This window comes from Oryzias latipes, chromosome 19, assembly GCF_053564925.1.
Source record: "Oryzias latipes strain Hd-rR chromosome 19, Olatipes_Hd-rR_3.1".
NCBI lineage: Eukaryota > Metazoa > Chordata > Actinopteri > Beloniformes > Adrianichthyidae > Oryzias > Oryzias latipes.
The window spans coordinates 16909383-16936430 of record NC_136255.1 but is presented as its reverse complement, the minus strand read 5'-3'; the positions used below and the strand labels follow the sequence as shown (position 1 = coordinate 16936430).

General features: G+C 42.5%; 1 protein-coding gene across 4 annotated transcripts in view; it reads right to left on the bottom strand.

The window, feature by feature from the left end:
* Positions 1-27048, bottom strand: part of LOC101156922 (zinc finger MIZ domain-containing protein 1) — a 197684-nt gene that overhangs the window by 4690 nt on the left and 165946 nt on the right. For 3 of the 4 annotated variants that reach the window (XM_078937241.1, XM_004080409.5, XM_078937242.1), the window contains exons 3-20: positions 25670-25789; positions 20217-20330; positions 18043-18148; positions 4015-4150; positions 3627-3741; positions 3229-3449; positions 2946-3147; positions 2506-2781; positions 2253-2432; positions 2086-2163; positions 1818-1989; positions 1596-1737; positions 1149-1359; positions 924-1029; positions 670-830; positions 511-578; positions 368-436; positions 48-292 (exon numbers count right to left, since the gene is read on the bottom strand). In XM_078937241.1, the coding sequence (XP_078793367.1) occupies positions 48-292; positions 368-436; positions 511-578; positions 670-830; positions 924-1029; positions 1149-1359; positions 1596-1737; positions 1818-1989; positions 2086-2163; positions 2253-2432; positions 2506-2781; positions 2946-3147; positions 3229-3449; positions 3627-3741; positions 4015-4150; positions 18043-18148; positions 20217-20330; positions 25670-25738 (2671 nt within the window). In that variant the 5' untranslated portion in view covers positions 25739-25789. Of the gene's footprint in view, positions 1-47; positions 293-367; positions 437-510; positions 579-669; positions 831-923; positions 1030-1148; positions 1360-1595; positions 1738-1817; positions 1990-2085; positions 2164-2252; positions 2433-2505; positions 2782-2945; positions 3148-3228; positions 3450-3626; positions 3742-4014; positions 4151-14036; positions 14528-18042; positions 18149-20216; positions 20331-25669; positions 25790-27048 lie in introns of those variants that run through there. The other variant, XM_023949845.2, reaches the window with a different exon arrangement.

Genomic DNA, 27048 nt, shown 5'->3' with positions numbered 1-27048 from the left:
TTTTTAAGCTGAACCGAAAAAGGAGGAATATTTATTGTGAATGCTACCTTGGCTGTTGTATTCACTGTTGTTGCCTCCCTGTCCTGACGGCATAGACGGGTATGGCGATGGCCCGGGGCCTAGCTGAGCGATCATCTCCATCACATTGGGCATGATCATCTGACTGGGACTCATGGTTTTAAACCTCTTGGACAGCGGTCCGTCCGGATCTTCTTTGATGTGGATTTCAGATTTTACAGCAACCGGCCGCCAACTACACGTGGGGTCGATCGTGACCTCCTCAAACTCAGAGCTGCAGGAACAAAGTCGGCTTGTTAGTATCTAATCACAGTGAGCCGAGAAACCACATTTGTTCAAGAGGTCCTACTTCTGAATGGCGTTCAGGATTCCCCACATGTACTGGTCCACCTCAAGTCCTTCTAGTAACGCTGTTTTACTGAGCAGAAGAAAAGACAAATCTTAATAACTACTGATAGAAACAGAAAACTGTTGTGAACAGAAGAAACGTACTTGCACACAGGACATCGCCATGTTCCCCGCTCGCAGTTCAGTTGTAAATATGACTCCAAATCAAAACACTGTGCGTAAAAAAAACAACAAAATCAGGCCTCTTTTTACAAAAAGGACTTAAACAATAGTCCAGTATCTGCTAATCATTTGCAGTGTCACCTGAACGTGCTTGCAGTCGTGACCTCTTGCAGGCAGCTGTATTCGTCTGAAGGTGATCGGACATTTGAGGGAAACCTTGATGGCCGTCTGTTCTACGCCGTCCTCTCCGTTGAGCGTGGCGCTGCCTGACGATGCTGCTACGCTACTGAAGTTCCTCTTAACTGTACGGACCGTGAAGGAAAGGGACAGCGTGTCAACGAGAGGTTCTCATTTTAGCCAGGACCCTCTGGTGCCACCTGTGAGTGTGGGTGTACCTTTGGTGATACAGTGCTCTGCAGGAAGTAGCCGCTTCTTCAGGAGGCCCTGCAGGACGGAGCGCACCGAGGGCCTGTGGACCAGCTGCAGCACAAACAAGTGCGACTGTGGGGGGAAAAAACATAATGGTCACTTCCAAAATTATCACAAAAGCAGCTGACCTTAAGGGGAAGACATTTTAATTTTAAAAAGAAAAATAATTTACGGTTGCTCTATTTACTCACACAACAGCAGGCAGTGACTGTGATCTGAATTGTGTTCCTTCCCGGTTGGCAGACGTGTTTCAAGTGCAAGGGTTTGTGGGAAGTCTTGTTGTCGCCCCGCTCAATTGTGAGTGGTGTGGCATTGACGCTGACTTGGACTGATGCTGGCCAGTTGGTGTTCATTTGGCGGTCCTCGTGGTGGTAGCACTTGAACTGCAGCTCCAGGTCCGATCTGCACAGATGAGCAAAGAACATTACGAAGGGTTATTTGGAGAGGAAAGAGAAATAGCAAACCTTTTTTTTCCCCTCAAGAAACTCTTGACCTGAAACAACAATCTAAAATCCAAAAACAAATCAATTTCTGGTCCTCTTAAAGTGACTGCAGCATTTCCTTAGAGAAATTTGACTATGAAAGAGGGGAATTGAAGTGTAATCTGTCCGAAAAGTTGAGCATGCACTGGGTCTCACCTCCACATGAGTGTTTGGTGCACCGAAGGCCGTAAGTGGAAGACGTGGTTGCTGACCGCCAAGTTATGCTCCAGCCTGAAGGGCTCTAAGACCACTCCATCCCGAACCGGGAACGTCAAGCGCAGCTCCTCGTTGTGGCTGGCTGTGTTTGTGGACACAATATGTTTTAAATGCTAAACATTTTTGTTATTTTCTGTTCTGTAAGGTGCAGCAGCTTCTGACCTGGAGGAGGAGGAGGAAGAGCTGTGATATTTGGTTTGATGTCAGGGGGGAAGGGGGGTTTTACATCTTGGTTTGGCGACAGGTATGAGGGGATGTTACTTCCTGGTGTCATTGGAGGGGTGGGGTTGCCTGGCACTGGGGAGTGGGGGTAGTTACCCACTGGTCTTGGAGGCTAAACAGATAATAAACGAAGCATTAATAACATTTTCAAAAAGATGAAAACAATGCTTGACAAGAAAAAATTGTGAAAAACCATAAAGGTACCTACCCCATTGATATTTCCCTGGTTGTATTGATATCCACTTCCAGAGAAGTTATTAGTTTGGCCGTTGAAAGGTGGCTCCTGCTGCAAAGGGATTAGAAAATGTATAATTTGCTATAAGAACGTTTTGTTAAAGTGCTTGAGGTGTTTAGTCAAATGCCTTCTCTCTGTACCTTATAGTACTGGCTCATGTGACCGCCGGGTGGGTACTGGCCCTGTATCTGCTGCCCTGGCATCCTCTGTCCAGCATAGTTGGGGGACGCCAGCGCCCTGGACGCATTGGAAGTGGGGTACTGCCCCTGCTGGTTTGGGAACTGGTTGTTTGGTCCATACTGCTGCCCACCATAGTTTGGCTGGAGGACGCAAATAATGCATTCTAAATATAGAATCTGATTGGTGCTAAAGAATCTGGAACTGTCTGCCCACCTCTCCCGGGTACGGCCTTTTCATGCCCTGCATGGGCATGCCCTGGGGCCTAGGTCCTGCAAAGCCCTGCTGGGGCATTCTCTGGCCATGGGCCCCAAAAGGTCCCATGGCTTGACCCCTGGGTTGGTTCATCCCCATTGGGGGACCGCTCATGCTGGATGGATTCATTCCTGCACCCATGTTTCCAGGGAGGGATGGAGGGCCGCGGGGTCCTGGCTGGTTCATGAACTGGCTGTTGTATGGTTGGTTCGGTCCCATCTGGAAAGACGAACTCATCTGTAAAAAAATTAGAAAGTACCTCAGACACATGCAAGCAATGGGGTAAAGAGTAGAAGGGCGTTTAAGCTAAAAAGAAACTTCCCTTCAAAGTTTAACAGCACAGTCTTAGAAATTTAAATGTAGCCTCAGCATCAGACAATCTTAGTGAAGCTTCATCTTACCGGTCCATATTGGTTCATGTCCTTGTTCTGGGTTTCCTGCAGCGCAGCAACAGTTGCTGTTGCAGTGGCAGTTGCAGTGGCAGCAGCAGCAGCAACTGCAGCGGCTGCAGCAGCAGCGGCAGGTTGGGTAAAATCTGACGGAGGACGAGTGTGTGGAGGGATCCCCATGCCCCCGGGTCCAGCATTAGGCCCTCCAGGGTAACTTCAACATCAAGCAACATAGTAGAATAAAGTTCTGCACGCTGTTGCTTTAAATAGAAGGAAGTGTCTGCTGGTTACTTACTTGCCACCGAAGCCTCCTCCCCCTCCAGGGTAGCTGGGTCGTCCATACATGCCTGGCTGCATGTAGCTCTGGTTTGAGTTGCCCTTGCTGGGAAACTGTTGTTGAGGACCAGGAAACTGAGGAGAGTTCAGACCCGGGTTGTTCCCAGACATGCCCGATCCCATTGGGTTACCACCAGGGTTCATGGGGTTGTTGTTGTTCGCCATGGGATTCCCTAACACCTGTTACACACAGACACACAAACAAGGGCAAGCGTTAGGATAATCTTAGATCCCCTTCTGAGAACAAATGATCATTGAGTCAAATTTCATGTGCAAATATCCCCTAACTAAATTAGACTATTGTTCTACAGTGGATTTATACTGAAGATTTGCTACCTCAAACAGGCACACACTCACCTGGCTCTGTGAAGTGTTGGTCACACCCCAGACAGTGGTGACCACAGACACAGATCCCGGAGGCTGATTGGTGTTTTGTTGCCAGGGAACGGAGTCGTAGGGAAATGAGCCATCCCTGCAGGGGAGAGATACAAATACATGCCATGGGAATGGTAACATGACCTGATGCAGCACAATTTCTTTTGATAAAACCTGCTTACATTTCATCAACAAAAGCTTTAGATAGATTTTTACTGTTAGAACCAATGTAGGAATTGTACAGGGGGATGCTGTGGCTGCTGATCTAGATTTCATTGGGGGCACACAAGAAGAAAGGGTTTTTTCTCCTTTATTTGTCTATCAACACCCCCTAGGACATAAAAACGGGCACCACATTGTGAGCACTGACCCATGTGAAAGGCCGGGCTTCATGGAGCTCATAGGAGGCTGCATGGGCACTTTTCCAGGAGGCTCGTTCTGCCTGTTCTTCTGGTGACGGAGCAGAAGGAGGCGTCCCAGCTCCTCACACCACGAGGACAGGAGGGCTGGAGAAAAGGGAGAGGAAGACAACATAGGGATGCAATAAGTTAGGGGTTCATATATTGATCGTTACAACCACTCAAAAATGTTGCAATGGAAGTAAGAAGGAATGCAGATAAAACAAGAGTGTATTTTTTAAATTAGAAATACAAAGTATTGAAAACCTCACAGATTACAGACCTGACACAGAAACGGACATCCCAAAGAAAAAAGATGCAAATCCAGACACTCTTTTTCATGAAGCATGTGCAACAGACAACAGATGAAACCCCAGATGACAAGTCATCAGATTTTTTCCACGTTTTCAAAGAGACCATGAACATGTTGCATATATGTCTTTTCCAGTTGGGCACAAAAGGAATCTTGTTTCTCTGCTTATGAATACTGTGCTTGTAATGGCTGCTCATCACCACTAGGGTTCACTCTGGGCCCACAGGTGAACTCCTCCGCATCTTGCTGTGCATCCATCCAACTTGGTTAGACAGCTGCTGCCAAGTGTGTTTGATCAAATCCTGCGCTTTTCATCTGCAGTGCGCGTGTTTGCACTATGCAAACAACAAAAGACTCACTTTTGCCTTTTCTATGCCTCTCACCTCCCAAGCCTTTCTCTGCGGCGTCGGGAGAAAGATGGTGTGGATTCAATCAATGAGGAGAGCAGCCGCCTCCTCTTATGATTCACAGCACTTTTAGGCTGAGATAGGAGCTGGAGGGGAGGGTGGGAGAGACAGGGGGCTTGGTGATTTCAGCTGCAGTTTGTGCAAAAAAAAAAAAAAATGTCAGTGTGACAGAAAACAGTGCGGGCAGATCCACCCTGCTGCCACAATAAAGGCTGAGTGAATGTGTGACGGAGGAGACTCCCGGCTAATGTGGCTGATGGGAGGGAGGCACAAACAGAAGCTGCCTGCCAGCACAAACATGGAATCTCGCAGATCTGGTCACACGCGGATGCTCACAAACGCCGCACTGACTTGTTGACGGACACGAGGAAACACGACCCAGATTTATAAAGAGGATGCAGATTTTTACGGACACACAAGCAGCCGCGCACCCCAACAGGCACCTCCTTTCCCCACATTTGAACAGTGAGCACACCAGCCTCGCTCTGTGAAAAGATGAGGGCTGGAATACAAAAGACGTGTACAGATGGTGCCAGCAGTCTCCCAGCGTCTCCCTCCCCTCACTCCTTTAAAAGCAGCACGGGGCTCAGGCACAGAGGCAGCTGGGTTTTTTTTTTCTCCTTCCCGCCAGCTCATTCTTCCTCCCTTTCTTTCCGCCCTCCTCTTCATCCCTCCCTTCCTCCTGCCTGCTCTCGGCAAGGCAGGTGCCAGAAAACGGGCCGCACTGCTGCTCCAGAGAAGTGATCTGACTTTAACGCGTCAGGAGAGGCTGCTCAGGTGCATTCCCACTAAAAAACACTTGGAGGTGAATGCTGAGATTTAGATGTTGCTTTCAATTAAACTTGACCGTATCAGAGCATGGATAAAAGGTTTATGAGGTCTGTGTTCAAATGGCCCGCAGTGTTTTAAAAGCGCCCTCCTTCTCCTCAGACCCCTTCTGATGGAGAGTTTTCAATTGAAGACCCTGGCAACCAGCCAGCATGTTACAGCTCAATTAGGTCCCATTATTCTCCTCCAACAAGGGGTAACCTGCACTTTGTCATGTTGATAAACATGTCTCTGCAATTTATCCCCTTGCTACGCCATGGCGAGGCCCTCTGGCGAAGCAGGCGCCATCCTCCGCATCCACAGCCGCAGGAGGAAAAACAAATAGAGCCTAAAAATGTCAATACATCGAACATATGAAGAAAAACAAGAGGAGAAGCAGCGCCACAGCCTTAAGAGTAATTACTCCACCCTGATATTAAATAAAGAGCTAAGCAGCCTGTTTGAAGGTGAGGCCCTCGCAGGATATGTGAAAGCAGGAGGACAGCATCCAGTTTTTCGCCTCCAACTTCACCCACTGAGGACAGATGATGAGCACTAAACAAATGTTTCTCCTCCAAATGACTCATCTGTCCTCCTGGGTGGAGCCAAAACTCCAGATAATTGTCTCAAGTTCTCTGGAGCAAAAATTGGCGTTTGAGGCTATGGAGCATCTTTTTGCCATGTTTACACTGGATTCCCTGGCAGTGTCTTTTTCTTCCACAAGAAGAGGGGGCTATTGTGCCTGCCTGGTGGATACCCCCAAGGGCACGGCTGAGTCTGAGCCGTATTGATATTCTGGTGCTCAGCTGCCTGGCCTGATGGTCAACCATGGTGAATGGGGGGTAAACACATCTACTGGGACTAGATGGGTGGGTCAGTAGCTGGGTCCGTCAGTTGCAGCCTCACATGCGCTCATAAAGCCCCAGGGAGACATGACAAATGACACGGACTGCATCCCTGACAGTTGTTCAATGCTCCGTCCAGTGATGATACCTCCACCCGCCTCACTTCTGCAGGGGGCAGAGAGATAATCTGTTTGGTTCTAATTATTATAAAAAACTCACATCCCCAGAGTCACAGAGAAATCTGCAAAATCAAATGTAGACTCATTTCTTTGGACGAAAACAATAGTTTTTTGGCTAATTTTACAGAGATTTTATTTGTGACCATATGCTATAATATGCAGAGTTATAATCCTCAGACTAAGCTATTTAAACCGTGTGCTAATTAATAAAAAAAAGGGTAGTAAAATTATTAGAAGAAATTTGCTGGGAGATTTGATTTCAGTCTTGTCATCTACAGACAAAAGCATGTATCATAATGGCCAAAGTCACAATTATGGATTATAATTTCACATTTAGGTTAATGTCCTTTCTATTTACAAAGTATTAGTTGTTAAATTTGCCCGACTTGATCAACTTAGAAGATCTAACAAAGATACTGAAACTGAAAACACTTATTTGGTATTTTACACTTGCCTTGATCTAAATAATATTTTCAATAAAATATGATTATTTTGCAGATATTTGATATCCTGATTGTTTTTAAACATTCCTGTCTGTATATTTAACCATTTATTACGGATATCCCACTGCGAGTGATAAAAACTACCTAAAAAGAAACTGAGATTTGACAAAAACTACATGAAAACTGAGTAACACAAGAGTGCTGTTCATTTCAAAATAAAGTTTAAAGTTCACTTTAAGCAATGAAAAAAAAGTTGAGGGCAAGCAACCAACGCAAACCACAAAGGAAAAACAAGTAAATAATCAAAAGTAAACTGAATGATGTTTTGAGGTTTTCTAGCTCAAGAAAACTTTCTTTTACAAGTTTTATTCGTACAGCTGAGCTGCTCTGACCCCAACGTGTTACTCCTGTTTTCACGCTGTCCGTTGGTTGTGGATGGGTTCTTCCTTAGAAGCTATTTGCTGGAAAAAGATCCAATGTTAATGCAATGACTAAGCTCTCAGAGGTGGCAAAAATAGTGAAAGTAGATGTGATTTAGAAGTTACAAACAGACAAACTACCGCGTCTTTCGAAATATAAGTTGTATTTTTTGCATAGTTTGGCCAGAGGTGCAACTTATACTCAGCTACGACTTTAAAGTGACATTTCTTGTAGATAAATAGGCTTATACGGTCACTGTTTTCCCACTAACAATCACTAGAGTGTGTGTATTTGCTTCTAAAAGCAAAACAGAAAAAAAAGCACTGACCTCAGCAGAGTTGATCCAAATCTACACAGACGATGAAAAATTCAACAGATTCAACAGACAACAAGATGAAATGTTCGTTCTTGTTCTCATATTTTGCTAAATTAATTTCTCCCAAAAGTGTGACTTCTACTCTAATGCGACTTATATTTGATTGTCTCGTTCGTTATGCTATTTTTTTGCGGTCTACGACTTATTTGCCGACTTATAGTCCAAAAAATACGGTAACTGTCACAGCTCAGCCAACGTGTCTGTTGCTGATGTGTTTACTGTTATTTTGGCTGTAAATTGAAAGCAGAACAATATTGTCGAGACTTGCCGATAAAAATGGAATCAATTATTAACTTTTTGTGTCACAATTGAACACTCGTCTACTTTTCTATTTTTTCGTTTTCCTCTTTTTTCCGAGGCAGTTTCCTGAAGAACAGGAAGATGCTTACAATGGTTGTTCACCCCCCCCATCCTTTCTTGTGCTCTGACAGACACCTGCTCCAGTCAACCCTGACCTCCTTCCCACATAGCTTGGCCGTCAGCGTTCACGTAAAAAAACCACAGCGCACATCACATCAGGTTGAAATCAGCGGTGGTACCTCCTCGCTTTATTCCCAGACCAACTGTAACATTGCAGTTACATTTTTTTCTCTCTAATCCCCCCTTCGTCAAAAATCACGACCTCCAAACAGCTTGTTTGAAGACATTCAGCCAGGAGCGCTGAAAGGAGAACAAAGAGCACGAGAAAACTAACAACCACAGCTCCAGTGAGTTCCACTCCTTACTTTCTGAGGGGGCTCTTTTCACAATCTGCCCTTCACTGCCTCCCTCTGCTCTGTCTGCCCAGAGAGCTCTGAATGGACACAAGTCTGCTGCAGGCCAAAGTCTAATATAAGAGTGTCTAGGAAGCTTGGGTGTTCCTGGATACTGGGACCCCTTATGAGGCACAAATAAGCAACTTAGCTTAAGCTTAAGTCAAAGAATTCTTCATTTTCAAGACAGACTTCCCAGGAATGTGAAGTTTTTGAAAAACTGTGACTTGGCACAGACACAAGTTCAGAGGACTCATCTCTTTGTTATCGTTCAGAGACACTTCTCTCCCGCATTATCACTTCTGGCTCTCTCTGGAAAGTTGATGATCCTGAGGTCCGTTTAGAGACTGCTCAGGCCTGATGCCTCACAGGGAGCCAGACTTGCTGGCTAGGTTTTATGGCCCATTTCAGTGTAGCTCCAGCTTAAATACAGCCTCCTGCTGGCCACAATGCCTTGCCATGTCCATCCTGGGAGAAGAAGGGGGAGACTGGATTTGTGCCAAGAAAGGTTTTACTGTAGCTACAAAGCACATGTGGCCATGTGGAAGCAACCAGATCAAGAAGAGAATGCAAGCATTAAATACATTAAAGTTTATTTCTTCTTTAGACCATAGGTTAATTGTAAAATATCCAGCCTTCCATTTTTTAACAACTGAAAAAGTGAAAAAAAATGAAAATACAATACAGAATAAAAAAAATAAAATACAGGTCAAAATTTCACACTGATTGGGCGGATCTAATCATAGAAACATCTTTTTAAGAACAAAAAACTGGATCTCCTTTAGCATAGGCAACAATTCCATATTAAACCAGCCAGCTATTCAGTCTGTAGGGGCTAAAAAAGGGTGAAATCTGTTGAGTTTTCTCCCCCCTGCTGAGGTTTTAAAGCCAAACTTCTCAGCAGACTTACATTCGGTCATTAGTCTGTCACTGTGTCTCTGTTCTGGCTCCGTGAATCTGATAGGATGGAAACTGCTTCCAAAGCTTCATTTATTAATGAGCTAAAAGATGACAACAGTCGGTAAAGGTCAATATTTCAATGTTTATCAGCTATGTTTCATTAACTTTTCTGTTGCACTCTGCGTCCCGGCTTAGCCTTTATCAAAAAAACAAATACATAAAATCAATGACTAATTTGTCACAGCATAGCTAATAGTTGGGGACTTTGTTATATTTAGATATTTGTTCAAATTGAAAAGAAGCTAACAAAGCTCATATATGTTCAGTAATATTTTCAGAGTCTATTTTTAAGGAGTTTGCAACTACTTCTACACAGATTATCAGATGGGCAAAGAAACAATTTCCAGGGTTAGGACTGTCTCCCAAAGCAACAGGCCAGTATTAACAAAGGCCTAGCCTTAAGCTCCTGTCTGCCATCATACTAATTAGGCACAGAGCAGATGCATCCCAAGATCCCACCTCAGGGTGCTGGCCAGTGTCACGGCTGATTCACCTGTGACCTTCCCATGGTGGAACAGAGATAGGCAGAATCAGAGGCTGGTTCTGGCCCCCTTCAGGGCTCATTAGATACACCCATATGTGCAACTGTTTAGGATTTCTACAAAAATTGACAATTTTTTTGCCAAGTGTGGTCCTTAGTTCAAATAGTTAAGTATCTTAATGGTAGCTTAAAATAACTATTATTTAAACCATTTTTTGTCTGTTTGTGTAATTTATGCGTGTTTAGTTTGTGAGTTTTATGTTCTTTTTTACTTTTATATATTACAGTTATTTATGTGGTACTTTTGGTAGATTTATTACAAAATATGGGCATTTTCTAAAAGGTCACAACAGGTTATTCTTCCTAAATTAACAGACATCATTTTACTACCAGGCTGTTAGTAAACAGAGAGAAAAGACTAGGGAAAAAATTGAGTTGTTTTGGGGATGTCAGAGTCCATAAAAATAAAAGTCCAATAGGGATCACTGAAGAGTGACATGGACTTTGAAGAAATCGGATGCACAGAATCAACTTCTTTTAATGTTTTCGGGGGTCCGAAACTCATATATTTCAGTGGGGAGAAGATTTGCTGAACCAAGCTGGGATGTGTGGCTTCAAGTTGGGCTGTAGGAGCTGACTGTGAACAGGGTTCAAGAGGGAGTTCCCAAATCTCTAGAAAACATCTCTTCACACGAGATGAAGCATGTTATTCTGTTGTATATGTTGAAAAAAAATGTACCTAAGACATTTTTCAATGAATAATTGCAGTCCTTTTTCTGATTTAGAACTACTTTTGATTTAAATTCCTTTTGGCCAGAAATGTGGGTGAATTTTGTGCAGAACTGGCAACCGGGGAAGCTAAAAAAACAGACTGGAGATGCACAAACACAGTGACGTAAGAAGCAATACCTGTAAATGGAAAAAAGGTTTCTGCAAAAGCTTACATGTAAACTTTATCACACTGGTGATACAAATGAAAACTTTATTTAAAAAATAAACTCTTTAAACAGACAGTACATCTTGGTAGGAACAACACGTGCTAAGAGGAACACGCGAGATCCATTTAAGCTGACAGAATAACAGTAATGAATAGTTGGTTGGAAGTAGGCAGTCGCTCCAGAGCTAGCCAGACAAATCCTCACAAACACTCCCTGTTACAAAACTCCTTCTGTTTGTGCATGTTGAGAATCGTCCCACAGACACATTAAAGGGAGGAAAAATGATTTGAGTTATTGCCCAAACCGAGATTTCAGTTTGCAGATGAACAAGAAAAAAATCCTTTTTTTGGTTCAAAGAAAAGAACTCCTAACAGCACATTGCCTCTCAGATAATAATGCTGCCTCGGTAACCTTGGAGTAAAAACAGTCAAAACAATAGTTTTATCATAAATTACAAAGATGCCTAAAAGTGTAGAACAGAAAGTGCTTGGTTATTGAAGTGAGACAGTTTTGAAAAAGCACAAACTTTAAAGTTTCAAACTTGCAAAAAAAAAAAAAAAATTGGAAAAACGGCTTTAAAGTTTCCATTAGCTCACTTTAAGATTGATTTTAAAAGCATGTTGTGTTTCTACTGTTCAGAACTCTAAACATGAGGGATGCTAATCTGATATCTGAGAATTCCTGGGTGAGAGGAAGTCTGTGTACAGCCCGTCTGGCGCTTTGGGGAAAACCTAATGCAAAACGCCATTTCAAGCAGGTCGGAGCAACTCCGAAAGATAATCAAGGCCACTTCGACCCTTCGTGTGAGCTCAAAGTGGGTCAAAGGCTGCAGTCCGCTGTTGCATCACCGTCAGGCGAACATGGCCAACCCCCTTTCTGTTGTTTTAAGTCTTTAATAGTTTGCCCTACCCAAAAAAAAAAACATTCATCTGAAAAGTAATTTTACAAAGAAAATCACTAACCACTTAACCAGAAATCTTATAATAGAAACAAGGAGTTCCACACAAAGGGAAAATTAACTAAAAAAGTTAACTGTTAGAATTGACTTAAAACTGAATGTTTTACAGTATATACAGTATTTTAAAATACTGATCTACCATTCATAATAGCATATAAAGGGTTTTTTGCTAGTTCAAAGCAAATGGTTTGTACTTTTTGAGTATTCTATGTACCTAGTTGTAGTTTAATTGATTTACGGCACATGTGTCAAACTCAAGGCCCGGCGGCCAAATGTGGCCTGCCGTGTCATTTTATGTGGCCCGCAAGAGCATAAAAGTTTTTAATTTCTTAAAACATTTTTTTTTTAGTTAATTACTTATTATTTATGTGTAGCTGCAGTTGTAATTATTCAATGTTTGCAGGTCTTATGTGTGTATGCAGACAAATTGTTGTCATCAAACCATCAGTTGGATACAAGGCTGTGGGCAGCCTTTTTTTGTCAAATGTTACACGTGTAATACACGTTCTTTTTAGCTCAGTTTTGTTATTTTTCTTTATTCATTTAGACAGTCTGATCCTTCATTAATGGAGTTATGTGGGTTTTAATAAGTGGACAAAAGTTAGAGGATTTATGCTAGAGTAACAAGCAAACGTATGTTTTCTATGCAACTGTAATTGTCACTTTAAAAAGTTAGAATACAAAAATAATGAGTTGTTTAACATTAAGGAGTAGTTATATTTATTTTTCATTACATTTAGTTGCATGTATAAGTTATATCTGGCCCTTTGAGGACAGCTGCTATGCTGATGTGGCCCTCAGTGAAAATGAGTTAGACACCCCTGGATTATGGTGACAAAAAAAAAACCTAGAGTAATAAGTGGAAATTAATCTTTTTAGAGCAAAATGTGAACCAAATGAGTATATAATCTTAGCACAAGTTGGCTCATTTTAATAAATCCTCGTACAATTTAAAACTAGTTAGTATCTTTGAACATACATTTGATTTTTTTGTTTCCAAAATAATGGCAATAAATGCCAGTCTAACTAGTTAATATTAATTAAACTTTAAAATGATTTTCTTAAAATTATATTGAGTTTTTCTGCTGTCAAGTAGAGTATGAAGCAACAGGATTTTAACTGGTGTTAATATACGTTTTTGTATTTTTCTTAATGTAACAAAAAAGTCTAGACTTTGCTGATTTTAAGAAAAGCTTGGAAATGTTGAGCAAAGAGCAGCTAAAACTATTCTAAACCTGGTAAACTATCTTGAATGTCTAAAAACGAGGTTTGAAATCTTTGTTTTAAATCTCCCTCTCAGCAGCTATATCCACCTTTCTTCTGGTCACAGAGAACCCCCACCCCCCCTCAAACACCTGACAGCCCACAGCTCTGCAGCTTTGTCCCAATGACAGTTGCAAAGACCCCTCCTTACCCCTCCATGCCTCAAATGCCACCCACACTTCAACCACACAAACTCCAGCAATGTCCTTGCCAATTTATCCCAACCTACGACTTCTGATCGTGCATCTGCAACTGCAGAACAAAGGCAATGCAGCAATCTCTGCACGACTGAAGCTAGCAGCTGTTTTAAAGCTCCCTCTCTCCATCCCTCCTACCTTCCTCTCTTCCTTAAAACACTCTTCCTCTCCCTCCCTTCCCTCCTCCTCATCTCCCTCAGTGTCTCAGGGCAGCAGCTTGTCTCTGTTTTCCTCTCTTCTCTCCCTGCGTGTCCAGTGACTGCCTGCACAATACGCATCAATTATTCATGGCTGCTCTCTCTGTTTTGCAGGCAAAAACCAATCACAGATGGAGTCACTGCTAATGGGCTCCTGCTGTACTTGCCACCGATTTCTTTGCACTCAAGCAACAAATACCCCAGAGACAACGAGAGGGAGAAGAAGAAAAAAAACAGGGATAAGCTGTTTGAAAAAGAAAAGAAACCTTACGTAGCACTAAGAACCTGGAGGAGAAGAAGGGACGCAGGTAATGTGGCAAAGGATTCACCTAAACCTGGAGCCGGGCTATGCAGCAGGAAAAGGGTTAAACGCAAAGAGGAGGAGGGGGGGGGAGGCAGAGGGGGTGGGAGGATAGGCAAAAAGTGAAAGGAAGAGAACCAAATGCTTATCTCCTCACCTCGGATGTATGCAGCTGTTATTGATGTATCTTCTCTTTCTGTCTAGTGATCCATTGCTTGCTCTCCCAATACACACATCACACAGAAGCAGCCACAGCCACTTTGCCAGAAGGGAGAACGGGAGGGAGGGGAGGGAAGGAGGGAAAGAAAAAAAAAAAAAAAAAGGCAGCTCACATTTCAAACTTGCAAAGGGGGGTGGTGCCTAATGTGCTAGACAGCCTGTGTCTTGGCCTGGTTCCAGAGCGACGAGTAAAAAAGAAGCCTCAATCAATTCGTTTAAAGCAGCAGTCGCTGCGAGGGCGCTGCAGTGCAAAAGTGGCGACAGAGCAGGTTCAGGTGAAGCGCAGGACTTTACCCCCTTAAAACTACAGCTTCAGGGAAGTTAATCCCCCAAACTAGTCACTGACTGTAATTAAGGGAATGAAAGAAGAAGAGGAGGAGGAGGAGGAGGAAGCTGTGTGTTGTGGCTTCCTGATGCTCAGAGGTTTGCTATCAGAGAAGGAGGGGCTAATTAGACCACATTTGTCTTAGCACACCAGAGCACGGCTAATCTTTTGAATAAATAATTACACAACTATAACCCACTGTCGGAAGACATACAACCAGAGGCCAATCTTTTATCCTCAAGCACCCAACAACAGCTGATTCAACTCTTTCATTTGTGGTTTCAATTAAAAAAAAAGGAGAGTTTAGTTTACAGGAGCGTTACTGGAATTTTAGTGCAGATAAAGACGGCACCGATCCCCGCCTGCTGCTGCTTCAGAGGCAGTTCGGACCACGTTTCATCCTAGTGCGTTTCCATCAGAAACGGGCACCTGAACGCACCCATACCAGGTTAAAGATTCAGTTTGTTTCCCAGAAGCACTTCACACAACCCACCTATGTAGCAACACAACGCAACAAGTTCAATTTTTAGTTTTCAAGTCTGAACTGCCAACATTTATAAATTATTTACAATTTTTTTTTAAACTAACACTAAGCCAAGAATTTAGAACTTTACTGCCTGAAGCATCAACACTCAAGGAAGTAACTTGGCACAAAAAAAAGAAAAATTTGCTTTGAGCTTTGACTTTTTCAAAAACAATATACCGTCTGAATCATGTCATGTGAGAAGCACAGAACAAACTATTATAGCCAAAACTCCTGAATGAAGGCTGGGAGATCTGCCCCTAATGAATCCTAGAAGTGTTTCCACCTGCAGAAGAACAGAAAAACCTTGATCTCCGCTTTCATTGACCGTATCTGCTTTTCAAGCAGCTAACATCAGCAAAGTGTGCGATGGTTGACTTAGAGCCCCGCCCCCTCAATGCACATTAGACATGGTTGTGTGCTCAAAGGCTGTAACTTTACAAACTCTGATAGGAAAAAATCTCTATGTAAAAAAATAAAAAACAATCAGATTTTTGAAACAAAAACTAATAGACGGAGTAAAAAACTTTTAGAAAAGTCCGTCAGCGTTAGGCTGGAGTGTGTTGTGTGGATGTTTCTGATCTTATAGGCTTTATAGGCAGAGATCTTCTCAGGGCTTGTCAACTCCATTCCTGACCTCTTAAGCAGACTGTAAAACAAGATCCCCCTTGAAACTGCAAGTAAGTGAAAATCAGCAACAATTTTTTGCATGAAAGCTTTAAAAAATAGTTCAGAGGGGTATCAAACTCTACATTTTATTGATTTTCCTTTTGAGTTGGACGTTTATTAGCCTTTATTGGAAGAATGTTGTTTTAATTGAAAAAAAGGATTCCTCCTCTAATCAACCAGCTCCTTCTTTTTCATTCTTTGAGAAGTTGGAAAACTCACTTTTATTGCCTTTTATTGGCCTACAGGCACAAAAACAAATTAAAAACAAAAGATTTCAAAGCAATTTGCTTAGGATTTCAGTTTCCTATCTGTATCAGGAGGAAACTGTTAACTCTAACCAACAATGCTTCCCGCCTAGACTTGAAAACAGCCCTGCATGTGTACAACAAGTGTGGGGACAACCCAGCCTGACAAGAGTGAGAACTAATTATCTGCTGAATGGCTGGTTTACCAGGCGTTTGTTACATGTGAGAATGAATGGCCCGAGGAGCTGAGAAACTTCAGCCGCTCCTCCCTTTCATGAGCCCTTACGCTCTTTAGAGCCGAGGAATTCCGAGGGTTCGCTGAGGCGCGAGCAATTGGGAATGTGCCGCTCTGACCCTTGTGCAGAAAAGAAAAAAAAAAGAAGAAAAAACTGGTGTCGGAGCATTTTGGTGACGCCCCCAAACCGAATGAATCGCTGTGGCATAGTGGGGCTGAGGAGCGAAAGTGGGCTTGTAATGAAATGTAGCCAAAAAAGGGTGAGTGGGTGAGGGGGCTTGATAGGTTTGCCCACATTGAGCAAGTCACCCCCCCCCCCCCCCCCCTTCCACAGAACTCCTGCTGCTCTACAGAAACTATGTCCCAGAAAACAACACAGGTTTATGATTTGGGGCAAAAACAGCACACTCATAAATAAAAGACCAGTGGGAAGTCTTTTAAAATAACTAAAATATAATAGGAGAAGGTCTTTAAACTGTTGGAGGCACTTTGTGAAGAAGATGTCAAAACCCATTGTAGGTGTCAGCTGACTGAGAATATCAATTTCTTTTCTCTTTTTCTCTCAATTTTCAACCAGTTAGCTGAGAAAAGACAGGCATCCAACACCAAATCGGACTTCCTCAGGGATTTTTTCCCACTGACCCGATCCACTGTCCACATGGCAGTTTCTCAGCCTGCATTAGACTTTTTTGAGCAGACTACAAAAGCCTTCCAGACTTTAAATCTTCTGGATTCAGTCATAAATGATATTTCGAAGTTAGAGGGCCGAGCAGTTGATGCCACAAGGACCTTGTCATGTGATCCATTCCCTCCCTCCGTCGCTCGGCAACAGCCCTGCTGGATATCAGCAGAGCAGGTCCTCCCTCTGGGGCCCAGTGGGAGTATCCTTTAAGAGCCATCTCCCCAGGCTGCCGGAGAGGGCTTTCTTTGCGCTTTAACAGCCTCCTCGCCTCGGGCCTCCTCTCTAAAAGTTCTGTCAGCTCTCCTTGTGCTACTGTATCCACACACTCTGTCTCTTTACAGGAGTCTCCTCTCTAAATATTCCTACATTTTCAGATACATAATTGTCCATGAAATGTACTTTGGGATGCTGCCTAGACTAAAGCACTCTCAGCTTTCCAAATGACTACTGTTGCAGGAAATTATTCAGACAGAGAATCAATTGGCAATCTTATCTAAGCCCCTAAAGTAGGCCATGAGATTTGATTTAGCATTAAGCAGAATTAGAACATTTGGTGGTGTTACTTAATTGGAGGCAGAATGATTCCCCCCACTCCACAGCTGACATATCAGCAACACTTGGAGGTTTATGCGAAGCTGTTCAAAAAGGCAAGTGGGAGTGGAAACTCAAACAATATGTTGCCCTGACTCAGGACTTTAGAGGGCCCCGCGGAGTGGCCGAGCACACTGAAGCAGAAGCGCAAACGAGCTTTCCTCATAAACCAAGACAGGTGGAAAGCACAAATCACCAGCTGTAAAAGAGCAGGAAATATTCCTGCTATCATCTGAGCCGCTGACAGCCCATACGTCTTCATTCCCGTCTCGTCTCAGCTCGCCTTTTCCCCGCTTTGAAAGCAACTTTGAACAATCTACATCTGTCCCAGCAATCCATCACTGAGCTCAGACGATGAAGTCGCATAAATGCAGGAAGCCATCGGTGCCGACGGCGGGGCTTTGTCCAGCGTGACAAATGCAGCTTTCTGCTGAACTGTCAAAAACCAGAAAGAAATCCAGAAAACTGAGCTACAGATATTTCTAAGTTTAAGCTACTCAGATGTTTTTGATGGAAAATATTTACTGTATAACATTTTTTGTGTACTTTCTGCTGTCCAGAAATAGTGGGTGAGTCCCAGAAGCTGTTTGCTAAAAAGACAGATTTAAAGTTTGAGCTCACGCTGACCAGCATTGACAGATGGTCTGTAGCGGTTGAGAAAACTCCAGGCTTACCTGCTGATTTTGGAGTGAACTTGTCCCTGTTGGCAGCGCAAACAGCCAGGAGCCGGTAGCCAAGGTCCAGATCGAAGCCCTGCTGTGCTGCTACTCGACTGACCACCTGAAAACAGCGACACATGCCTCATGATCTACCCCGAACAACATTTAAAATACGTTTTTCATCTTTATGAGCCACATTTTCTTCTCAAGAGTGACCCCCAGCAGCATCACAGACCCAGATCTACCCCAAAGATAGACTCACTACGGGTTTATCAGTTCCATATGAGCAGCCTGACGGCACGATAAGGAGAAAATGTGGCCTCCAGTGCAGCAATGACCCACTGAGAGGAAGCATTAAGAGCAACATCAACATGTCACAGTAGGGGATGTAAATCACAGTTGCGTCCCGCACATTACTTTGATTTATCTGCTCCATTATCAGCTCAAAGGAACCCGCTCTGATCATGTAAACCTTCAGGACCAACAGGCACCACTGCGGAGGAATTTTTTTTCCAGCTTTTTTCAGAGCTGCTGTCACACTTCAAGACAAGTCCTGAGGTAGCACAGCTGAACGCAGCTGCCCGCACCATATCATTATCTTTGTAAATATAGTCTAGACATAAGGCCAAACACTATATCTGGTCTTTATTTATGGGAGCCCTCTATAAAAGAAATGAGAATAGGCTGTTTAATTAAAATCTATGTGAGCAAAGATGGTAATTTTAGTGTAAAAAGTTAAAGTAATTTTAAGTTCAGGTCTTTAAATGACATGTTTGACCTCCAAGAGGAAAGTGTGTGCTTTATTTTGCACACATTAAACTGCTTTAGGCTCCTGAGAGTGTGAGAAGCAGCTTTAAAGATTACAACATATGCATTTTCTAGAAACAAAACCCTAATCAGTGAGCAAAGAACAGTGTTCATAGATTTTTATTTACCTAATATAAGTTTATATGTACTTTTTTAGAGAAAATTATGCTTTTTTCTGTCCTCCTTATTGGTAAACTGTTTTTATTGCTGCTTTATAATGTAATGCTTTAAAAAATGTTTAAATGTAAAGCGCATTTCTTTCTAAATAAAATGTATTATTATTATTAAAATTATAGCTAAAAAACTCAACTTTTCATATTTTCAATGAATTTTAGGAAAGGGAGGACTGGCAGAAAACAATATGACACAAGTACACATAAAGGTCAAGCAAATCGTGTCAATAACTAAATAACAAGACAAAAAAAACACAAATAAAACAAATCTTTCTTGCATTTTTAGTCAGTGAATTTTGTTTCAACTTTTATGATGAATATGAACACATTTCTCAAAAAATATTTCCGAATTAAACCAAAGGCCTTTAAATAATTTCCATACTGAGGTCAGAATAAAGAAATGCCAAAATGTATTCCTTTTTAAAATGGTCTAACATTCTGTAATAAAACTGCTTTAATATCCATTTAAAAACACATTCTGTTTATTCTTAAAGAACTATTATTAAGGATGATAATATGCTCTTTCGGAGGTACAGGCATGATAGAAAAATTGCTATAAAATACGGGGTTATTTCACATTTGCATTAGTTTATCCTCATTTTCACCACACCTGCATTAGGTCTGCTGAGCCAGTGAAGAAAAAATCAAGAAGCATTGTGATTTTCACAGCAGGAACACATTGAACTGGCCAAACAGAAGGAAAGCACCTGCTGCTGCACATTAAATCAGTAGCAGGAGCTCCAGTGCAGGGATGTGTCACCGTGGTTTCACTGTGGTGCACCAACACGAATCTGCTCACATTCCTCGACTGCTGCAGGGGAGCAAAACCATACCAGACGCTGCTGTGAGTAAATAATGAAAACTCAGGTAAAAGGTGAACCTGTCCTCATGCACTGATATTTTATTAGTCTGTTTTGAGTTTAGAGCAAAAATAAATTATTAAAATATAATTTAAAAAAAAAAAAATGTCGAATTTTGGATGAATCTGAATTTGTTTCCTGTTTTCTCCAAACAAAGATTCAATCTTTTGCATTTTCGCCATGACCTCACTGAAGATCAGGCGGCCAGATATTCACTCTTTCGCATCCCTAAGGGAGTTATGGAAAGAGCCGACGCAGCAGCTCCTTTAGTGGCTCAGTTTTCCGCCCTTGAACCTGCAACTCTGAGGTTGCAAAAAGGTGGGGGTGGGTGTTAGCTCTGGCAACTTACCGTTAGGCATCCCATCAGGCTTTGCTCAAACGGGCGCTGAAACGCTCGAGGATCCCCGCACCAGTCCAGCAGCTCTGTTGCTGCCGTTTGAAAGTTTGCCGGGTTTTGTAAGTGCTGAAAAGAAAAGAGGAAAAAGGACAGGAGTCCATTTGGTGAAAAGCCACACAGATGAAATTATCAAAATAATAATAAAGAATGTATGGATTTGATTCTTTCAGGATGACAAGCGGGAAGGCAGGTGTCTGAAATGTAAAGAGCGTATTAGGAGAAAACGGTCATATCATTTACTAATCAGTTAAAAAATGTTTTTGTATGAATATATATACACAATTTCTTTATCATTACCAATATAAGATAAATCATCACTTCTTCTATATTGGGTTAGTGCTGAGAACTTGGGATACAACTATATGATGCAAGATCTATTTCTTTTTAAAAGGTTCCACATGCGTGCAAATCTGCACCAGAAACGCTGACCTGAAAGTTTAAAAAAAACGAACAAAATTTTGTGAAATTAAAACATGGCATTGCAAAATATGAATCTAAATTCTCATTTTCACTTGACACTATTTAGCACATTTGCAGATTTCAGATTTGTTAAAAGTAGCTGGCATTGAACTCTCAAAGGTGCTCTTTACTCTCCTCAGGTGTATGTAGAGTCTCCTTTTTACTGAATGTGATAAATCTCCCTGTGTGCCTGCATGAATAGATGAGCCCTTATTTCACCAGCTAGCCTTGGGCTGTGCTGTGACTTTAGATGACAACGGGCTCCTTGACCTGCAGGTTCTCCTTCATGGCAGTCATCGCCCTGCTGAAACCAGCAGCTCACTTCTGAACTGTGTTGTCATTCTTTCCAACCATATCATAGATGCTGATTTTATCCCCCCCTCCAAAAAAAAGAGGGAAAAGGCTTTTAAACCTCACTAAAAATCACTTTAGAGAAAGAGGAGCACACACAAACCACCTCCACTCCACAGTAATCTCCAGCCTTTGGAGAGATTATGCGTGCAAGCCTTTGTAGTGCACACGCTGCAAACAGGAACAAATGGACTCCCACTCCACGGCATCAAAGGTAAATAGAGTGGTTTTGTCAGCTTATATTGATGGTTGCCTTCTTAATACCTCAGTGTGCTTTGATTTCAGAGAGCGACAGAGGAGGAAGCTGCAGCCGAGCGGCCGCTGTCTGCTTTTTTCCTGTTTGTTCTTTAGGGGGCAGCAGAGGTCAGAGCTGGTTATAGCTGCTCTCATATCTTTTTTTCAGCGCTGCCGTTTGACATGGAGAGGATGAAACTAGTCCAGTTTATTCCACTTGCTGCAGGGGGTGGGGGGTGGGGGGGCTAAAAGAAGACATGGCTCGGTTGGAGAGCGTGTAAATCCTCCTAAAGGGTACATTTTCCTAGAGAAAAAGCAGCCATTCACAAAAACTAAATTTAGATAAGTCTAGAATCTAACACATACAATCAGAGCAGTGTGGATGGAAGGCGGTAAAAGGAGGTGGATTTTGCAGAAGGGCGGGGTAGAGAAAAAAAAAAAACTGCCACCGCCACTTGGGCTTGAAGTGATTACTGTTCTCTGCACTCAAAACAATTGGTCCCATCAGTGTGGCTGTCACATGGAGAGCCTGGCACTGCCAAGCCACAGATGTTCAGCTCTCTCGGGCCAATACCCACCAATCACACCTAAACTAGAGGGCAAGAGTCCCGACTCACTCCCCTGGATCTGTCCCAGTCCAATCAAAGCTTGGTCCACTTTCATGGGGGCATCTTTTTTTTTTTTTTTTTGAGAACCAGCAGCAAAGCTGAAGGTGTGCAAACACCAGAAATTATATCTGTGAGTTAACCCAGAGAGGAAAACATCAGCAGACGGTGCAGCGCAGCACCAGTTTATCATCAAATATCGACTGTTAAGAGTTGGAGGAAGCGCTCCTGCGGTGAGAGGAGGACAGTTCCTGGTTTCCACCAAGCTCCTGTATGCTCCACGAAGAGGAAAGTCTGACAGCAGACCGGCTTACCCACAGGGAGAGGAAAAACACTGACTCTTAAATAGATACCAACAGCATACCCTCCCAGTTTTCACTGTAGTTTAGTTCCCAGAAGTGTAAGAAGACCTATATTTAGCGGAAAGTAGATTTACTTCCAGAGCATCCCTGTCTGTTTGGAGAATAAACATGGAGCAGATTTCCTGCATCGCTTCTTGTAGTGTTTTCTGCTATCCCAGCTCAGGCTAAACTTCTTCTCAAGTTTCCAAAGCTGAGGGTAACACCTCCATCTGTGCTTTTTAGTACCACAAGCTTCATGAAACATTAGCTTTTTTAGACCTTTGCTTCAAGAAACTCAAAAGAATTAGTCTTTTTTCGCTAGATAATAAGCGAATTTCTTTCAACTTTATCCCTAATTGATTACACAAATCGAGAACAAAACAAGTATCATATAAAAAATTGCTGTTTCAAAATTAATGTGATTTTACAACAACATAGTAATTTTGGAATTACCACAGTAATGATTTTCTGATTTAAATTTCATCCTATGATTCAATCAGGTCGACGGATTCCAATTTCCTCCACTTTATCATAGCGCTCAGCGGTAATTTATCATTTGAGCAACAAAATCAATTTGTTCCCCTGTCCGCCGCATTGGCTGGGAGTAGTCAGACAGACATGTCACATCTCCCGGAAAACAACAACACAAAGGAGGCGCCTTCATTTGTATTCCTGCCTCCTCCTCCTCACTTCTCCCAGAGACGCCAAATTTCCGCGCGCGCGCACTTTCAATTAAAGCAAACATCTGGATTGCTTTACAATATTTTCTTAATTATTTTAATAGCTTGGATATTGGACAATGGAGAGCAGGGGGAGAAGATAGTGAGTTAATTGTTCTGATCTCCCCCGATGATCATCTTTGTGAGCTGGGAGGAGAATAGACGGTCAGCTGAATGGGCTCGCTGCTCGTCTAATTGGCAGGACATAAATGGTATTTATTATGCGGGCCTTTCCAAACCCTGATTGTCTGCAGCACAAAGCTGCCTCTATTAGCAGGATGCTGGCTCTAACTGGTCGATTTGAAATGACCCGGTGCTTAACCATTTATTAGATGGTCTGGAGGCCGCCTTGTATGCCACAGATCTCTCTAATTGGCATGTTTACCCATGTGCTGCTTCCCCAGGCGCTAACTTTGGGATGTATTTGTTTAAATTTTTGTAGTGTGGGGTTAATACATTTAACCCCACAACATTAGAACTGTGTAAACTGTTGTTAGACGCATGCAAACCCATTTTCCACCTCTGTGAACCCTCTTTAATAGACCATCTTTACCTTCATTACAGCTAAAAGAGTGGATATTGAATTATTTAAAACCCTGCTGTGAGGAAGACTGAACCAGGCGGAAGACAGAGTGTTTATCGCTTTCCGCCTTATTACTTAAGGACATCAAAGTCGGTCATTAAACGTGCTGTAGGGGCGTGGGCCCTGTCTGCTCCCCAAACACTGACCCATCACTCCCTCTGCCTCAACTCGAGCTCCCAGCTGAGGTTAAAACTATCTTCCCCATTTCAGCGCGAGCCCCCGCATGCAGCTTCGCAGGCCTCCTTGATGTACTGTTCAAGGAGGTAGCGCCTAGCACGGAGCCCAGAAACAAAATGTACCGTCAGTTAAGGAGACATCAAAGCAGGAGCACCGTAGCCCGGGGTTACGCAAGTCTGTCTGTTTCATTCTGCCAGAGATTGGTCCCGCCGTAAACGGTGGAAAAAGGAGAACAAAAGGACACACTGGGAGTCAGCAGTGGAGGAGGGAAAGAGGGGTCTGGATGATGGGGGAGGGAGGAGAGAATCTGCTCTTTGACCTCAGCCTGTAACCCGAGTCTCACCAGAGTCCTGATAATAGGACTGAACGGATTAGTCACTTTACCATGGCCAAACAGGAAGACTGACAGGCTTTTTTTTGCCCCGATGGGGGGAATCCCAGCTCTGAAAGATGAACTGAGACTCTTGTGTTGGTGCAGATTCTCAGTCATCCAGGTCACGTTATCACAGGGCGCTGTTCTTCAGGGCAACTGGGCTTTAAAGGTCAATCTAAAAGTTTTGTTGCTCTTTTTGTGCAGCTTCTTCAGTTCTTACTGCTAGTGATAAGCTTTCCGATGTTCTCCCCTTTTTCTATCTGTTGTCATAGGCAAAGAGCCAAATCATCCATTTTCCTTTCCTTATTTAAACTTCAAGTTGGGTCGGTACACAGCTGAAAAGCTGACTAGTTTTCTCAATATGTAGTGAAGTTTCCTCTGAAGTGCACACGAATCAAGGAAATTCTAATTTGTTAAAACAGAAAAATTTACTCTGAATTTCACATTTTTTTTACCTTTCAATCACAACACACTAAAAGATTACCTGTAGACAGTTCATTTAAACTGAAATGTAATAGTTCATAAAAGATATTGTCATAAAACCAAATAAACACAATTCAATTGATAAAATAAAAGAGATACAGGGGTCCTTGTGTTAGTGTTATGTAAATTTCGCATGCTTTTTTTCTTGTTCTTTTTTTTACACATCATACTGTGTTCTCCATCCTAATTGGCTAATTGACCAATAATCCTTCTATAAGACTGGAATTATTTTTCTACAAAGGTTTGAACTTTAAGACATTGAACAAGAGAGAAAAGGTCATCTTTTGATCTATTTTCAAAGCATTCCCAGTAGTCTTTTAATTACGATTGTGCTGTTTTTAGCCAAAATCAAGAAAACCTGTGTCGTTTTGTAGGACATAGTTTCAGCAGAGCGGCAGTAGTTTGTTAGAAATTTGTCTCTGAGTTGTGTCTCGAACTGTTGGTGCAGAGTAAGTCTGCCTATATTTCCCATCATCCTTTTGTTTAATCTTTCTCCCAATAGTTTACAGCCCCTCAAAACCCCCAACCTAACATTAGCAGCGCAACAAAAATGGCAAATGTTAATTTTCCTTATATATGTCCTCTGTCATGAGAAAAATGCCACAAGAACAAGGCAAAAACACCTTTTTCTTTGGAGTGGGTCTTTAGCTTTTTGCAGCCTTAAAACATCTGTAATCCTACTTCCCGGATTGAAATGTAAATAACCAAAGGGTTATTTGTGGACTGTATCCCCCACAAAAAACGAGGGGACACTGTCTGAAATAATATTCCCAAATTCATTTTGTGAAACAAAACTATAACTGGGATGATAATTGTGTTCAGCCAGAATTAATTTATTACCTTTTAAATGTCATAGACAGCAAAGTTACATGCTTTTTTGACTATTTTTGTAACTAACTTAATCAGAAATCAATGCATTTAAGTTTATTTCTTAATATAATTAGAAAAAACAAAAATCAGCATCTTTCCATCTCTTGAAAACATTTTTTTCTATTATTCAAACATTGAACACAAAACTTTCTCAGTCTCAGGGTTTTTAATGGAAGAAATCCCAGAAGCTGAAAGAGAACGTTGCCCCACCTGTTTGATACACTGCAAACGGTCATTGGTCTGCTGTATGTGTCTGTCCATTGAAGGAATCGAGTTCATGTTGATTGTCTCTCTCTCGCCTCTACCTGCCAGCCATTAAACCGGAGAGTCCTGCAACAGAAACAAAGATCAGGGTTGTGATAGGTTCCTGTTCCATGCTGTTTCGCGTCAGTGTGTGTGTTGGAAGCTGTGAGCGGCGCATGGACATATTTATTTGGCAGGTGACAAGCACCTCCGAGAACCCAAAGGATGACAATCCTCTCAGCTGCTGTCACACCCTTAACAAGTCGTGAACGCCACTCAGCACCTTTGGAGAGGACGCGCTGGACTTCAGGCTGGGTGTCGGGCTGCGTTTAAGGTGCCTCAAGGTGACAATGAACTGATGAGCGGGGACACTTGCACATGATGTGGAAAACCTCACAGCTTGTCAGAAATCTGCGTAAAGCCGCTTTATCCCAGCCTGTGAGAGCATGAACTCGCCACGTCCTCCTCTGTTTCAGTTACCTAAGCATTATGCAATCTTTGGGTGACAATTATCTCCATCCAGACACGCTCTACATATCGCTCCACATCTCCTCCAACCTTCATTCTTTCTTCACTCTCTCACAGAATCCAAATATTAAGGTTATATTTCTAAATACTACTATCATAACTTCACAAGTACTTTCACCTTTAGTAAAGGTCAGGAGTCGTGTAGAGGTCAGATTTTAAGCTGCTTTTAGTGTTAAACAAATAATAATTTACAGTGACCTACTTCTCAAAACAATAAAAATAGAAAAAAACACATTTATGGGGAGGGAAACGTGTCCCCTCCATCATTCTACCCCCACCCTGCTCCTGGAGGGGCATCTCCTCCTGTGACACTTCCTTCCTCTCCATTACCATTTCGCAGCAAGACATTTTCTCCGCTCAAAGTACCTGGGAGGTGAGAGCGCACGCGCAAAAAAAGGAAAGGGGGTGTGTGGGGGCAGCACGCTGCACCACACCGATAATGCTCACTTAGGGGTCTCTAGCTGGATTTAACAGCTAGGCCAGTAATCTACTCCACTAGACAGCTAAAGAGCTTTTATGCTACCTATTGGAGCTGCTCACACCTCTACTTCAGAGGAATGAAGGGCACACCAGTGCATTCCTCTTCATAAATTAGAAAGCTCATAAAGAAAAAGAGACATCTGAGGATTTTTGTTGCTCCAAGTCCGTCTGGGCAGAATGGGAATATTTGCTTGCGGACATTTCTGGTTTATCACAAGACCAGTTATGTTTGTTTCTTTTTAATTCATTTATAAAACGTGGCAGACGGATGGTGTCAGAACCGTGTCTGTATTAAGGAAAACATTATATTAATAAGTGTTCAGTCATTAAAAGTAATA